The 15,229-nt window shown below is 45.6% G+C and overlaps 1 protein-coding gene across 2 annotated transcripts; it reads right to left on the bottom strand.

Annotated features, from left to right (window-relative positions):
* Positions 1–2,958: 2,958 nt before the first annotated feature.
* On the bottom strand, positions 2,959–11,405 carry LOC142453713 (class I histocompatibility antigen, Gogo-C*0203 alpha chain). Of its 2 annotated transcripts, none has more exons than XM_075555294.1 (7): positions 11,248–11,405; positions 10,843–11,115; positions 10,128–10,400; positions 7,798–8,073; positions 7,591–7,704; positions 7,169–7,236; positions 2,959–6,837 (listed from the first exon to the last, which is right to left on the bottom strand). In XM_075555294.1, the coding sequence occupies exons 1-6, from the start codon at positions 11,333–11,335 to the stop codon at positions 7,217–7,219; spliced, it is 1,044 nt and encodes a 347-aa protein (XP_075411409.1). In that variant the 5' UTR covers positions 11,336–11,405; the 3' UTR covers positions 2,959–6,837; positions 7,169–7,216. The 2 variants fall into 2 exon arrangements, with proteins under 2 accessions (XP_075411409.1, XP_075411410.1); XM_075555295.1 differs by having other exon boundaries at positions 2,959–6,437.
* Between the last annotated feature and the right edge of the window lie 3,824 nt (positions 11,406–15,229).

Below are 15,229 nucleotides of genomic sequence, written 5' to 3'. Positions count from 1 at the left end.
TCTATAAATTCCTCTTCAGACTCATGCAACACATGCAATGATGCTGAATGCAGGAAGATCACAGGCCAGTGCGTGGAAAAAGTTTTGTAGATCCAGTGGTAGTGGAAGCACTGGTGTGGATCTCCACGTGGCTCCTCCAGCTCCAGGGCTCTGGCTTCATCAGCATAGCTCCATGTGGCTTGTCAACAGGAATGTCCCACAGAGAGAGTGTGTGTCCCACCTCCAGGGAGGAAGACGAGTTCCCAGAATCCTCAGAAGGCCAGCCCCACACAGAGGCATCATTGGCTGTGACCTGATTGACAGGCTAGCCTCCACCCCTTCACTCAAATTGACAGTAGATTAAGTAACTGCCACAATTTCTAAGTAATGTCAATACATACATTATGCAAATTATGCAGTACACCTGAATAAAAAAGGAAACGAGGTTTCTTTTGGTTGATAGTGCACTGAAAATAAACAGGATGTGGAACATGATGTGAGAGCAGGTGTAGTTGTTAAATGACTCTAAGCTTGAACTTTCCACTCATCACATAGCAAAGTTCAGAAAAAAACCTGCTCAGGGTTCCTACCTTCACGCGACAGTCAAACCGAAAATCCGACTTGGAAAGGCCCGTTCTCACCGAGAGTGAGTTGCCACTTCTAACCCCACACGCAAAGGAAGGCCACGCCAGCGTAAGCACTGCTCTTGCTCAGACAGCAGGGAGCCCCGCTAGAACACTCACCATGCTCTTGTGTTAGGCTTTTTTGCATGAAATATTTTATTGACCGTATTGTGTTTTGATATTTAATGTACTGTTTACACGTTGTGTAAGGGGTATTTCCACCACCTAGGACTATTAACTTTGTATGACTATCCTGGATAAAAATGAATTTTAAGTGTACTTGTTGGGCCTCAGAACCAGTAACTTGATTTTCTATGAGTTCTTATGGAAAAAATATGTTCAGTTCTCAAACTTTACGGTGTTCAAACAAAACTTTGGAGCGAACTGAGCTAGACAACCAAGGTGTCACTGTACATTTTAAAATATCTGATAGTCATATTAAGAGTATTAAAAAAAAACAGGTGAAAGAAACCTTTAAAGGTATTTTTAATTTAACCCATTTCAATTCCATTGTTATTTTTAAACTTTTGAAAATTTGACATCTCTGAGATCCAGTGTGCATTTAATAATCAGTTCCTCAGTTTCCCTAGTCCCATGTATCTTTTTTTCCCACCGTAAAATGGAGAGAATGCTCCAACTGCAATAGAATATTTAAAGTAAAAGCAGATAAGAGCACATTTTTTTAATATGCCAGCAAATTTTATTTTTCCAACTTTTTTTTCTTTTAAAAAAATCGTTTTATTAGGGGCTTAAGAGCACATTGAAAATGCTTTAGAATTATGGACTTTAAAGAATAACTTTAGAAAATATCTTACAGAAATTTAAAGTGCATTGATGTGTCACTGTAGAAGAATGTTTTTAATTTTAAATTTCCAGGATATAGGATGAGATGCTATAGAAGAAGCTGTGGGGTGGGGGTAGGGGGGAAGAAGAAGAAGCTGTGGGGAATAAAATTAATCCAAAAAAAAAAGAAAAAAGAGGAGAGAATGACAGAACCCACACCTCTGTTTTGTGATCTGACAAACATGAGAGAATCAGGAAAATGAGGACATGCACTGGAGAATTGATAGCATTAAGAATTGTTGTTAAAAAAAGAATCAAATAATAATTAACACTAGATAATGGTATTGTAGTTATGAGTTGTATACACTCTTCTTTACAGAGACATTAAAACGCAGATGAAATTGCCTGGAATTTTCTTCAAAACATGCAGGATGTATTGTGGTGTGGGGTTCTGACTCATGGAAAACCTAAGTACAGCAGAACAAAGCACTGCCCCATCCTGCCCCATCACTCCTACGTTTGAGTCTCTCTTGCAGTCCTTGTGTAGATCAATCTCATTGGTGGTTGTGTGGGTTAGGGACGAGGTCAGCTAGGAGTGGAGCCCAACCTATCCATCAGGTCACAGCCCGAAGACACCCAGAAATATAATTTTCCCACCCAGTCGGACACGGTGACACTTCTCTTGTGCCCTGATGTCATCCTTACAGCAGTGTGCTGAGGACCTTCCTCCTGTAGGACGGTGAGGAAGCAGAAGGGACAAGGGAGAAATAGACAAGTAGACCAGAAAAATCACACCCATAAGGATAAGGTTAAAAAAAAAAACCCAAACTGCTATAAAATCATAAAAAACATTATGAAACACAAGTATCATATTGTGAAGCTATTGTTTCTTAACATGTCCCTCATATAGGTCTATACCCTACTGAAGGCAGGCCTCCCAACGTTCCAACCCTTTCCCACAGAAGCTCGTCTTCTTTCGCTCAGCAGTTTGGACCTCCTTGAGGCGCTGGAGCCACGTTCCTGTTAAATATTCTCAGGAAGGTGGATGGGAGAAGGTTTCCCAGTGAGTCTCCCAGGACAGCCCACGATGCCCTTCCAGAATGAGCAGGTGTGTTAGGATGGGTCAGAAAGTTCCTTGGCACAACTTTAATGGCCTCTCTTTCACCAGTTTTTAATGAAAAACAAACCTCTTCATAAATAAGCCCCCGTGGTTGTTCTGGGTCCGTCAAGAAATTCTATCAAGACTACTCTTTTGGTGTCTCAAATAACTTGATCAGACTCTGTTTTTGAAGTCACCTTAATGCGACCATGACAAGTGCGTTGCTGAGCAAACTTGTCTGCATTCATCCACTGTTTATAGAGACATGATTAAACATAATGTTTGGAATCAATTAATGCATATATTAACTGGAACCCTTGTAGCTATACTTTTTACTTACCCGTGTGTGTGTGTTGTGTGTGTTTGTGTGTTGTCTCCAATACCCAGATAGGTACCAACAATGTCTTTTTGGGGGTAGCTAATTATGATAAAGTACCATACAGTTCAGACCAAACATGATTTCTTTTTAAACATTTTATTAGGGGCTCATACAACTCTTATCACAATCCATTCATATACATACATCAATTGTATAAAGCACATCTGTACATTCTTTGCCCTAATCATTTTTTCTTTTTTTACATTTTATTAGGGGCTCATACAACTCTTAATACAATCCACACACATATATATACATCAATTGTATAAAGCACATCCATACATTCTTTGCCCTAATCACTCTCAAAGCATTTGCTCTCCACTTAAGCCCTCTGCATCAGGTCCTCTTTTTTTCCACCCTCTCTCCCCGCTCTCCCCTCCCTCATGAGCCCTTGATAATCCACAGATTGTTATTTTGTCATATCTTGCCCTATCCGCAAACATGATTTCTTATGTTTTAAATTCTACTTGAAAGTTTTGTCTTAGGACTAAAGGAAAGACTTAGAGAATAGATCCTGTCCTAAACATAATGGATATGAACTTCCCCCAAAAGGCCATGTGCAGGTATATTCATAACATTTATTTTTCTAGTGATTCGCTTTAATCCCTCTTGAGACTTCATCTGGAACTAAGAACCCTGCTCTGGGCCATAACCACTCCTAAGAAAAAAAAGAATGGCATTTAAAAAATTGATTTTGAGGGATTTTTTTTTCACTGCGATAGTCAAGCCAGGTTTCACCTGTATTCCTTCCAGGCTGCTATGATTCTCATAGGAAATTTGTTAAAGTTGGACAAGTATATTTTTAAATTATTTAATCATTTTATTGGGGGCTCATACAACGCTTATAAAAATCCACCCATCCATCCATTGTGTCAAACGCATTTGTACAGTTGTCGCCATCGTCATTCTCAAAACATTTGCTTTCTATTTGAGCCTTTGGTATCAGCTCCTCTCCTTCCCTGCTCCCCCTCCCTCATGACCCCTTGATCATTTATAAATTATTATTATTTTGTCATATCTTACACCATCCGACGTCTCCTTTCACCCACTTCTTTGTTGTCCGTCCCCCAGCGAGGAGGTTATATGTAGATCCCTGTAATCTGGTCCCCCTTTCGCCTTCACCTTCCCTCCACCCTCCCATGGACAAAGATCTTTCACTACTTTCTCTAATTTTTATGTATGATATCTTCCATAATAAAAAGTTACAGGCATATATAATTATAAGCATCTCAAATCAATAACTTAAGCTTCATTATGGAAGAAGAAATCAAAAGGTACTACCCTTCACAGTAGCCAAGTACAAATTGAAATATGTGGGATATACCTTACCCCCAAAACCATAAGATTTGTATAAGGAAAACTATAGAACACTGTTACAAGAAACCAAAAGTGACCTTCACAAATGGAAGACTATCCTGGGCTCATGGATCGGAAGACTCAATATAGTAAAGATGCCAGTTCTACCCAAGGCACTATCCCCATAGAAAGACCAACATCTTTCTTCAAATAATTGGAAGAAAAACTGACTACCAACTTCATAAGGAGAGGGAAGAAGCCCCGAATTAGCAGAGAACTCCTCAAGAACAGACGGAGGGCTTGCTTTACCTGACTTTTAACACCTCTTATACAGCCACAGTGTTCAAAACAGCATGATACTGGTATAATGACAGATACTCAGACCAATGGAAAAGAAAACTCAGACACAAAACCATTAGCATACAGACAACTGATCTTAGATAAGGGCCCCCAAATATTAAATGGTAAGTGGATTCTTTCTTCAACAAGTGGTGCTGGAAAAAATGGTTATTTGCAGACAATGAAGCAAGACCCTTGCCTCACTCCACGCACAAGAATAAATTCAATGTGGATCACAGATCTCAAAGTAAACCCCCACACTACTGACCATCAATGAGGGAACGGAGACAAATCTAAGAACTTTAGCGTAGGAAATACATAAGCGACAGGAAATTGGGAAGGAACATAGAGGAAGCACAAATTAACAAATGGGCTATACTAAAAATAAAGCACCTGCGCACATCAAAAGACTTCACCAAGAAAGTATTAAGAGAGTCCACAGAATGGGAAACATCTTTAGCAATGACACATCAAAGGGCTTAATATTAAAATCTACAATACACTGCTAGACTACAATAATTAAAAAACAGAACCCATTGAGGGGGTGGGCAAAAGACCCAGAGAAGTTTCACGAAGGCGGAAACCCGAATGGCCAATAAACATATGAGAAAATGTTCCTGATCATTAGCCATAAAGGAAATGCAAATTAAAGCAGCCGTGAGATACCACTTAATACCCTCAAAGCCCAATTCAAAAAATCAGAAAGCAACAAATGTTGGAGGGGGTGTGGTACTAGGAACTCTTGTTTACTGCTGGAGGTCCTGTAGGTATGTACAGCCACTACATAAATTGATTTGGCGATACTTAAAACAAATGGAAATCGAGCTATCATGTGACCCAACAACCCCCCTAGTGGGCATCTACCCAGAAGAAGCAAGGGACAGACCACGACCAGACATCTGTGTGTCAATGCTCACCACAGAGCAGTTCACAATGGCAAAGAATTGGAAACAACCTACATTTCCATCAATTGACAAATGGATGAAAACGCTCTGGTATACACACACAATGGAGTACTACACATCCCTAAAAATCAGTGACGAAAGCAGGAAGCACCTGATCTCATGGGAAATTGTTGGAGGAAATCATGCTAAGCCAAGTTAGCCAAGCACAAAAGGACAAGTACAACATGAGTCCACGAGGCAAGCTCAAAAAGCACAATGGGCATAAAGGATAAGTTACTTAATGCATAATTTCTGGGTCAAGGTCCAGGCACTCTGGCAGGGGTCAGACCAAACCAGAGATGCAAATGACAACCCACTAAAAATGAGGGGGGAAAAAAAAAGATGGTGTGGGGAAACAGCCCTAATCTACCCAGAGGGTACTGATTATGCCTCCACAGGAAAGGGAGAGACCAGAGGTCATTCTGGTGCTCCAAGCCTGGAGGGCAATGTGCAGGCATGGAGCAGTACATCAACAGAGAGGACTGTGGGCCGGCCCCAATCTGACCTCCCTAGAAGAATGTACTGGAGGACAGCACTGCAGATATAGGCTAGGGAGAGTGGCCAGTCAGTCTGTCCTGACCATAGGGGAGCAAACTAAGAGAGAGAGGTGGGAGTGGGGCGGGGGGCGAGGGCGGGGAGAAGGGAAGGGTTTGTTGTTTGGTTTTGTTTGGAATGTGGAGGGGAAATGTAAAGAACTATCCAGAAGGGTCCTAGAAGGAGGAAGGCAAGAGCTGAGCTTGTGTGCAAACCTGTGCGAGGGGCCACCTTGTCGGGGCAGTGACAGGAAAACAGTAACGGTTGCTGTAAGGCTCAAGGACACCCAGAGGGAAATGAAAATAAGAGTGGATAAAATCCTCTGTAAATACCAATACACAAAATTAGCCACAGTAATGACAGCCAGGGCTGACTGGCCTCGGACGTCTTCTCTATCCCAGGTCCTGAAGAGAGGATGAGGGCTGGGTTATGAATGGTCCGGAGCCCAGAGATCAAAGGTTCTGCAGGGACCAGGAGAACAGAGCCTTGGCAATGACCCAGCTAAGGAGTCACTTAGTCAAACCCATAAAGTGCTGAGTCCCCACCAGGCACAGGCCCGCTCCTGCTCAGCTCATGCAACACCCCAAAGGGTCCTCAAAAGCTTCTCCGGGCTTTATTTATTTATTTGGTCCTGCTTCAATGTCCAGATTTTCCTCTTCCATTTCCCAGCCCCCCCACTCTGCTGGAACAGGAATGCCGACGAGGCAAAGGACACAGGTCAGAGTGGAGAAGAGGTCTGGGACTCCTCTCTCCATGGCTTCCCATTATGCAGAAGGGAATGCAAACATATTCAAATGCCAGATGCAGAAAGACAGTCAGGGGTTCTTGAAGTTATGAGCAGCTTTTGTGTCTGCTGTCTCACTAGAGAAGAGGGTGATAAAACATAAATAAAAAGAAGAGGGTAAAAAAAGAAGAGGGTAATCACAAAAAATTGGGGTCAACTGCTGGTGAGTGTTGACACGCTCAGCAGCCAACCACATGTTCCAGATGTCTACATGCAAACCATCCCCTTAACCCAGTCATGCCCCCCGCCCCCGCCCTCCCATGACAGGACCCCTAGGGTCTCTCCTTTAGAAGCAGTGAGAGAGACACACGTTAGAGCCCGAGGCACTGCCCTTGCCTGGAAAAGACCAAAGCAGGATGTGGTCAGAGCGCTCTGGAGGCAGGGAGCTCCCCCCCTTCCCATATGTACCTGTCTGTACGAGTCTAAAGGTCTTCGGGATCCCCCTCTTCTTTGAGCCTAGTTCCCTTCTTTTCCACCTGTGGGAAGCAAACATCCTGTGAGGGACCAGGGAGCAGGGAGGACAATACAGTTCTAACATTAGTCCCAGAGGACTGCGAGGGACCAGGTAGGATCAAGAAGTGAGAATAAAGCAGATGTACGGGGATTGGAACCAATCGCCCTCCCTAGAGGTCCATCCTCAGCAGGGCTGTGGGAATCCGGTCCCCATCAGCAGAATCCTCAAGGTGAGAAATCTTTCCTTCACGTTCACAATATTAGCGTACGGCTCCCCAAGTCAGGGTAAGCAAGGGGTTCCTGGTGGTGCCTCTTAGCAACAAGACAGAAGACAGGCAAACGCCCATCTGGGGCTTGAAACCCACCCCATACCTTACCTGAGATCTTCCTCCTCTTGACCACACCACCAGAGACGACAGCTCTGACAACCACCAGGAGAACCAGGCCCACGATGACTCCCAGGATGGGGCTGGCAGACTGAGCAGAGGACTCTGGGAAGAGAACGAAAGGTGAGGAACACAGACACCGGCACATAGAAGAACCCGTTTCCCTGAGCAGTGGCTCAGCCCTCACCCGCGTCTTACCCCATTTCAGGGTGAGGGGCTCGGGCAGCCCCTGGTGCTGCACATGGCATGTGTATCTGTGCTCCTCCCCGGAGGGCACCACCACAGCCGCCCACTTCTGGAAGGTGCCATCCCCCGAAGGCCTGGTCTCCACCAGCTCCATGTCCTGGGTCTGGTCCTCCCCGTCTCGCTGCCAGGTCAGGGTGATCTCCGCAGGGTAGAAGCCCAGGGCCCAGCACCTCAGCGTGGCCTCGTGTTCAGAGATGGGGTGGTGGGTTACATGTGCCTTTGGGGGGTCTGAGGGAATGAGTGAAAATATTCAAGAACGCTTTATGGGCTCATCCTGAGCATGGACAAGATAACTGGGGCTTGAGAGAGGGAAGGCAAAACCCAGAACCAGCCTGGACTAGCGATCTGGGGCAATCTCTTCCCTATTTCTTGGAAAGTCCTAAAATGAGGGTGAAGCAGCTCAGGGTAAGAGATTCCAGATGCCTGAGAAGAAGAATAGGGATTTCTAGTTCTGACTTGGCCAGAGACCGAGAAACTTGGAAAAGCTGGAATCAGACCTCCAAACGTGAGATGGAGGTGAGATAGAGAACAAAGCTCGACAAACAAAGTCCTTTGTGGGTCCCAGGGTCAATACCAGGATCAATGAGAACGGCTGATAAGTTGGGAATAAAAAAGAGTGTTTCTTTGAACTATTTTTTAATTTATATATTTTTATCATTTTATTGGGGGCTCATACAACTCTTATCACAATCCATACATACAACCATTGTGTCAAGCACATTTGTGCATTTGTTGCCATCATCCTTCTCAAAACATTTGCTTTCTACTTGAGCCACTGGCATCAGCTCATTTTTCCCCCTCCTTTTCCTCTCCCCCTCCCTCATGAACACTTGATAATTTATAAATTATTATTTTGTCATATCTTACACTGTCCGACATCTCCCTTTATCCACTTTTCTATTATCCACCCCCCCCAGGGAGGAGGTTATATGTAGATCCTTGTAATTGGTTCCCCCTTTCTACCTCACCCTCCTGGTATCGGCACTCCACGCTGGTCCTGAAGGGATCATCCATCCTGGATTCCCTGTGTTTCCAGTTCTTATCTGTACCAGTGTACATCCTCTGGTCTAGCCAGATTTGTAAGGTAGAATTGGGATGATAGTGGGGGGTGGGGAGGGAGGAGGAAGCATTTAGGAACTAGAGGAAAGTTGTATGTTTCATTGTAGCTACACTGCACCCTGATTGGCTTGTCTCCTCCCCGAGACCCTTCTATAAGGGGATGTCCAGTTGCCTTCAGATGGACTTTGGGTCTCCACTCTGCACTCCCCCTCATTCACAATGATTTGATTTTTTTGGTTCTCTGATGCCTGATCCCTGATCCCATCGACACTTCATAATCACATAGGCTGGTGTGCTTCTTCCATGTGGGCTTGGTTGCTTCTTAACTAGATGGCTGCTTTTTTACCTTCAAGCCTTTAAGACCCCACACGCTATATCTTTTGATTGCCAGGCACCATCAGCTTTCTTTACCACTTTTGCTTATGCACCCATTTGTCTGACGGTGAGCACACAATATGATTTTTTGTTCTTTGATGCCGCCCTTAACTATTTTTAAGGGCTGCTCATGGAAGCAGCTGTCAAGAGATCAAAAGACATATTGCATTGGGTAAATCTGCTGCACAAGACTTCTTCGGAGCATTGAAAAGCAAGGATGTCACTTTGAAGACTAAGGTGTGCCTGAACCAAGCCATGGTATTCTCCATGGCATTGTATGCATGTGAAAGTTGGACACTGAATAAGGAAGACAGTAGAAGAATCGATGCATTGGAATTGTGGTGCTGGAGAAGAATATTAAAAGCACCAAAAACTGTTAAACGGGCAAGCAGGTCTGTATCAGAAGTAAGATTGTGTTCCTTAGAAGCAAGGATGGCTTGGATTTCATGTTACCTACTTTGGGTATATAGTCAGGAGAGACCAGTCCCTGGAGAAGGATGTCATGTTTAGTATAGTGGAGGGGTAGCAGAAAGAAGAAGGCCTTTGATGAGATGGACAGACACAGTAGCTGAATCAACGGGCACAGACACAGGCTATTTGTGAGGATCGAAGCAGTACCCAGCAGTGTTTTCTTCTGTTGTGCATAGGGGTCGTTTCAGGTCGGTACCTAAGGGAGCTCCTCTGGGCAGTTGCTATGGTACCAGATCTAGACATCTGGGCTAACTTCTCCCTCCTCACCCGTGTGAGAGGGTATTCGGACACCCCATTTCCCACCTTATTTTGAGAAGCCTGAAGCATGGACACAGCTAGAAAGGAGTTCGGGGAGGCGCCCAGCGGTCCCCCTGTACCTGCACTCTGCAACATCTCCTTCCTCTTCTCCAGGTAACTATGGAGCTCCTTTACACAAGTGCTCTCAAAGTAGTCCTTATGATCTGGCAGGCGAGCCTTCTCCCAGAAGCGTTTGGTGACCTCAGCTATCTCGTCTGCGGCGGTCCAGGAGCTCAGGTCCTCATTCAGGGTGATAAAATTGGCGCCGTCGTAGCCCCACCGCAGGTACCCCCGGAAGAGGTGTCCATCCGGCCCCGTGTCGCAGCCCCACATCACCTGAAGAGTGTGAGACACTGACCCCACCCCTCGGTTAGCCCCGCCTCCTGGCTTTGGCCGGCGGTGATTGGTCAGTCTATCAGCCCCGCCCCCGCCCAGCCTCCTGGCTTTGACCGGCCAGTCTATCAGCCGCCCCGCCCGCGGCTAGCCCCACCTCCTGGCTTTGGCCGGCGGTGATTGGTCAGAGTCTATCAGCCCCGCCCCCGCCCAGCCCCGCCCCCTGGCTTTGACCGGCCAGTCTATCAGCCGCCCCGCCCGCGGCTAGCCCCATCTCTTGGCTTTGGCCAGCGGTGATTGGTCAGAGTGTATCAGCCTTTAAACTGCAAACAAATGAAACCCGAGCGATTCCCGCGCAGGTCGGGGTCAAAGGTGGGTGCGGACTGCGAGGTCTGCAGGTGCAGACGAGCCCCTGGGACCCGGGGAGCGTGTGCCCTGAAGCCCAGCCTCGGCGTGACCCACCTGACTGGCTCTGGTTGTAGGCGGCAATCAGATCCCGCAGGTCATCTATGTGACCTTGGGCCCGGCGGCGGGCGCGCTTACTCTCCTTTTCCCAGTACCCCGGCTCCGTCGTCTCCATCCAAGGCGCCCGCGGCTCCAGCCTCGGGTTCGGAGCGTCGCTGTCGAACCGCACGAACTGCGTGTCGTCCACGTAGCCGACTTCAATGTAGTGGTAGTCGTCGGGCGCGTGCGGCCGGGACATGGTGGTGCGCAGATAGCGCAAGGCGTGGGAGCCTGCAGACGGGCGGGCATCGGCTGAGACCACCGCACCACTCCCACCCCTCCACCCCTCGCCCCACGTGGCGACCCCAAGGGTCTGCGCCCCAGCCTGGCGGGTGCCTCTCTGCCGAGCCCGCCTGCACTCACCCGCCCGGGTCGGGGTCAGGACCGAGACCCCCGAGAGCAGCAGGAGGAGGGTCCAGGGAGCCATGGTCCTGCAGAGAATTGGGCTCATCTACAGTGTCACTGGGAGTCAGATCAAAGCTGCGAGGGAGGGAGAATCGGCGCCACCAATTGCCAGCGAGGACGGGCTTCTCCCGAAACCAATGACCCATCAGGAGCCCGGGCCGCGTCATTTGTATCCAGGTAGAAATTGCTGACCGTGTAAAAGAGAGAAACGAAACTAGTTTGGAATCCCCCATCCCTGGGCTGGCGCTCCAAACCCTAAACGCAGTCCTGGGGAGGTCTAAGAGCCAAACCCGGGTACTGGGATTTATTTTTGTCCTGACACTCTGCTCCTGCACGGAGCCTACACAGTCACTGGGTGCTGTAACTGAGAGAAAAGGAAACAAAATAGAAGAAAAAGTAGAACAAGTTAAGAATGAGTTAGAGAAACAAATGGTAAAAATGTTCAATCATAACAGAATATATTGTGGTGCCCTGGCGGTGTCGTAGTTTACATGTTGGGCTGCCAGATAGGAATTCACTCATGACATTTTATTTTCTTTCTTTTTGGGGGGTGACTTTTTATTATTAAAAAAATCATTACAAGAAATCATTTTATTGGGGCTTGTACAATTCTTATCACAATCCATCCATCCATCCATTGTGTCAAACACATATGTACATTGGTTGCCATCATCATTCTCAAAACATTTGCCTTCTACTTGAGCCTTTCGTATCGGCTGCTCATTTTCTCCCTCCCTCCCCACTCCCCCCTACCTCATGAATGCTTCATAATTTATTATTATTTTGTCATATGTTACCCTGTCCGACGTCCCCCCCACTTCTCTGCTGTCCACCCCCCAGGGAGGAGGCTATATGTAGATTCTTTTAATCTATTCTCCCTTTCTACCCCACATTCCCTCCACCCTCCAGGCATTGCCACTCTCACCACTGGTTCTGAAGGAGTCATCTGTCCTGGATTCCCTGTGTTTCCGGTTGCCATCTGTACCAATGTACACCCTCTGGTCTAGCCAGATTTGTAGGGTAGAATTGGGATCATGATTGTGGGGGGGATGTTTTATTTTCTAATGGACCAGCTTAATGTATATTCATGTCCTAGAGAGCTGAAGTGATGTGCGTGTTAGACGGGTGACTAGAGAAACAAGTCCAGACACTCTCATACGTGTGTAAGAGAGAACTTCATATTAAAGAGCAATTGTATTTTGAGAAAACAGCTCAGCCCAGTCCAGATCAAGTCCATAAGTCCAATACTAGTCCATAAATTCCTCTTTAGACTCATGCAGCACATGCAATGAAGCCGAATGCAGGAAGATCACAGGCCGGTGGCTGGAAAGTCCTGTGGATCCTATGGCGGTGGATGCATCTCCAGGTTTCTGGCTGCCATCAGCCTGGCTCCATGTGGCTTGTCAACAGAAAGGTGAAACAGAGTGTGTGGCCCACCTCCCAGGAGAAAGGAAGTTCCCATAATCCTCATGAGAAGGCCATACACAAGATTATATAGCTACCACACTGTGAGAAAGAATAAGGACCTTAGGCCTTATAAATATGTTTAAGACAGCTGATTGAAGCTCCACAGATTATCAAGAGTGGCTCTGCCAATAGATCTTTGTGTAAAGAAAGAATTATATATCCCTGCTGTCCCCTACAGTGGTTATCGATCACATTAGATATAGCTACTGTACTGAGCAGAGCCTTGGTGGCCTTGTGGTTATGAATTGGCCAGTGATCCTCAAGGTCAGTAGTTAAAAAACACCAGCCAATCCATGGTAGAAATATGGGACTTTCCACTCCTATAAACGGTTACAGTCTCAGAAACTCACAGGGGCAGTTCTAGCTAGTTCTATCGGATCAATATGAGTTGGCAATGACTTGATGACAATGAGTTTTTTAAGTTTATTCAAATGTGAAGGTAATTGTTGTTTTTGGCATATCCTCCATTTAGGTCTATATAATCCTGAAGGTGTTATTTCCATCTCTCTAACCTTTTCTAACAAGCTGATGAAACACCATGTCCCCAAATTTGAAAGACCTGTCCGATATACTTGAAGGGGGTCTGTATTTGTGCTCATCCTAGAAAGGTGACAGACTAGGACTTATTTAACAGTATCATTAATAACACATCCAAATAAGGATTTGCTAAAAATAATTTTAAAAAATGGTCACAGTAGTACATCGACAGAGAGCTGCCAAAAATTCAAACTGGATTCCGAAAAGGACATGGGACAAGGGATATCATTTCTGATGTCAGATGGATCGTGACTGGAAGCAGAGACTACCTGAAAGATGTTTACTTGTGTGTTTTTTTATTTTTAAAATTGTTATTGAACTATAGCACAATATCATAAAATTCAGTGGTTTAATTTTATTAAAAAGTTGTACAGTCATCACCACAATCAATTTTAGGATATTTCTTGTAAACATCGAGAATATTTACATGAATTTCTTTCTTGTAAACATTGAGAATGAGAATTTCAAAACACTTCGATGTGCTCACGTAGAACGTACCCATGGGAGAAGAGTCCGTGGTTCAGACAGAACAAGGGAAGACTGCATGGCTTAAAATCCTGACAGGTGTGCATGAGGGTTGCATCCTTTCATCATAGTTATTCAATCTGTGTGCCGAGTAAACCTGAGAAGCTGGATTACTTGAAGAAGAACATGGCGCCAGGGTTAGAGACAGGCTCCTTAACAACCTAAGATACGCCGAATGACACAATCTTGTGTGCTGAAAGTCACGAGGACTTGAAGCATTTGCGGATGAAGGTCAAAGACGACAGCCTTCAGTAATGGATGACCTCATACCTGGACCAATGCACGACATCATGATAAATGAAGAAAAGATTGAGACTGTCCAGGATCGTTTTGGCTTAGAGTCACAATCGGCGCTCCTGGAAGCAGCAGCGAAGGAGCCAAATGACATATTGCTTTGGAGCAAAGTGTTATGTGAGGACTAAGGAACCTGACCCAATTCCTGGTATTTTCCATCCTGTCTGATGCATGTGCAAATTGAACAACGAATATGGAAGACGACAGAATAACTGACTCGTTGGAATGATGGTATTGGGGAAGAACCACAAAAGAATCAGGGACGGCAGAAACAAACAGACCTGTTTGGCAGCCAGCTACTTAGAGGCGAGGATGACGATGGCTGATTGACATGTGGTCAGGAGAGACCAGCCCTTGGGGGAGGACACGATGCTTGGTTATGGAGAGGATCTGTTGGAAAAGCAAAAGACCCCGAAGGAACTGGATTGATGCAGTGACTTCAGCAATGGGCTCCCATGTAGACATGATTACGGTCACGGCACAGGACAAGGCAGTGTTTCGCTCTGCTGAGTCCAACTTGGCAGCACCTAACAACAACCACCCTTCCCAAAGAATTTGGTGATCTTCGATTTGTACTGCATCATCAAAGAAGTGATGAGTCTGGGGGACAAAAAAGGTATTGAAAGGGGCAAGGTCCGGGCTGTAGAGTTGAATGGTGCAAGTTTCCCAATGAAATTCTCGTCATACACCCTTGTCATGATGGAGGGAAAAATTCCTCAGTATAACTTTCCAAAGACCTTTTCTCCGTAAATGTAGTTTAAAATTTCTTCATGGAGTCTTTAAGAAGACTCCATCATTGTATTTTGAAAAAAAAATTAATATTAACTCTTTGCCGTTCCCCAAAGCAGTCACGATAACCTTCTGAGCGGATCTTTCTGCCTTGAATTTTAACTGGCCTTCAAAGGCACTAAGTTGATTTGATCTTATGTTGGAAGGCACGCTAGCAAGACTAAGACCAGTACGTGCCTGAGAGAACTTGTCTGCAACCATTCACTAGTCACATTTAAACATGTTTGGTTGGAATACACTTGTGCATATGTGAGCCATAATCATCGTATCTATACTACGCCTATGACATATTCATATCTAGAATGTCCTGAATTTTCAGTCTCTTCCT

This window comes from Tenrec ecaudatus, chromosome 7 (assembly GCF_050624435.1).
Source record: "Tenrec ecaudatus isolate mTenEca1 chromosome 7, mTenEca1.hap1, whole genome shotgun sequence".
In the NCBI taxonomy this organism is placed as follows: Eukaryota; Metazoa; Chordata; class Mammalia; order Afrosoricida; family Tenrecidae; genus Tenrec; species Tenrec ecaudatus.
The sequence above is the reverse complement of the archived record's forward strand: the minus strand, read 5'-3'. Positions and strand labels throughout refer to the sequence as shown.

Coding starts and splice junctions, on each gene's coding strand:
- LOC142453713 (XM_075555294.1), bottom strand. CDS start 11,335: ATGAGCCCAATTCTCTGCAGGACCATGGCTCCCTGGACCCTCCTCCTG. Junction 10,401..10,842: donor CTACAACCAGAGCCAGTCAG/GTGGGTCACGCC, acceptor GGGTGGGGTCAG/TGTCTCACACTCTTCAGGTG. Junction 8,074..10,127: donor GGAGATGTTGCAGAGTGCAG/GTACAGGGGGAC, acceptor TCATTCCCTCAG/ACCCCCCAAAGGCACATGTA.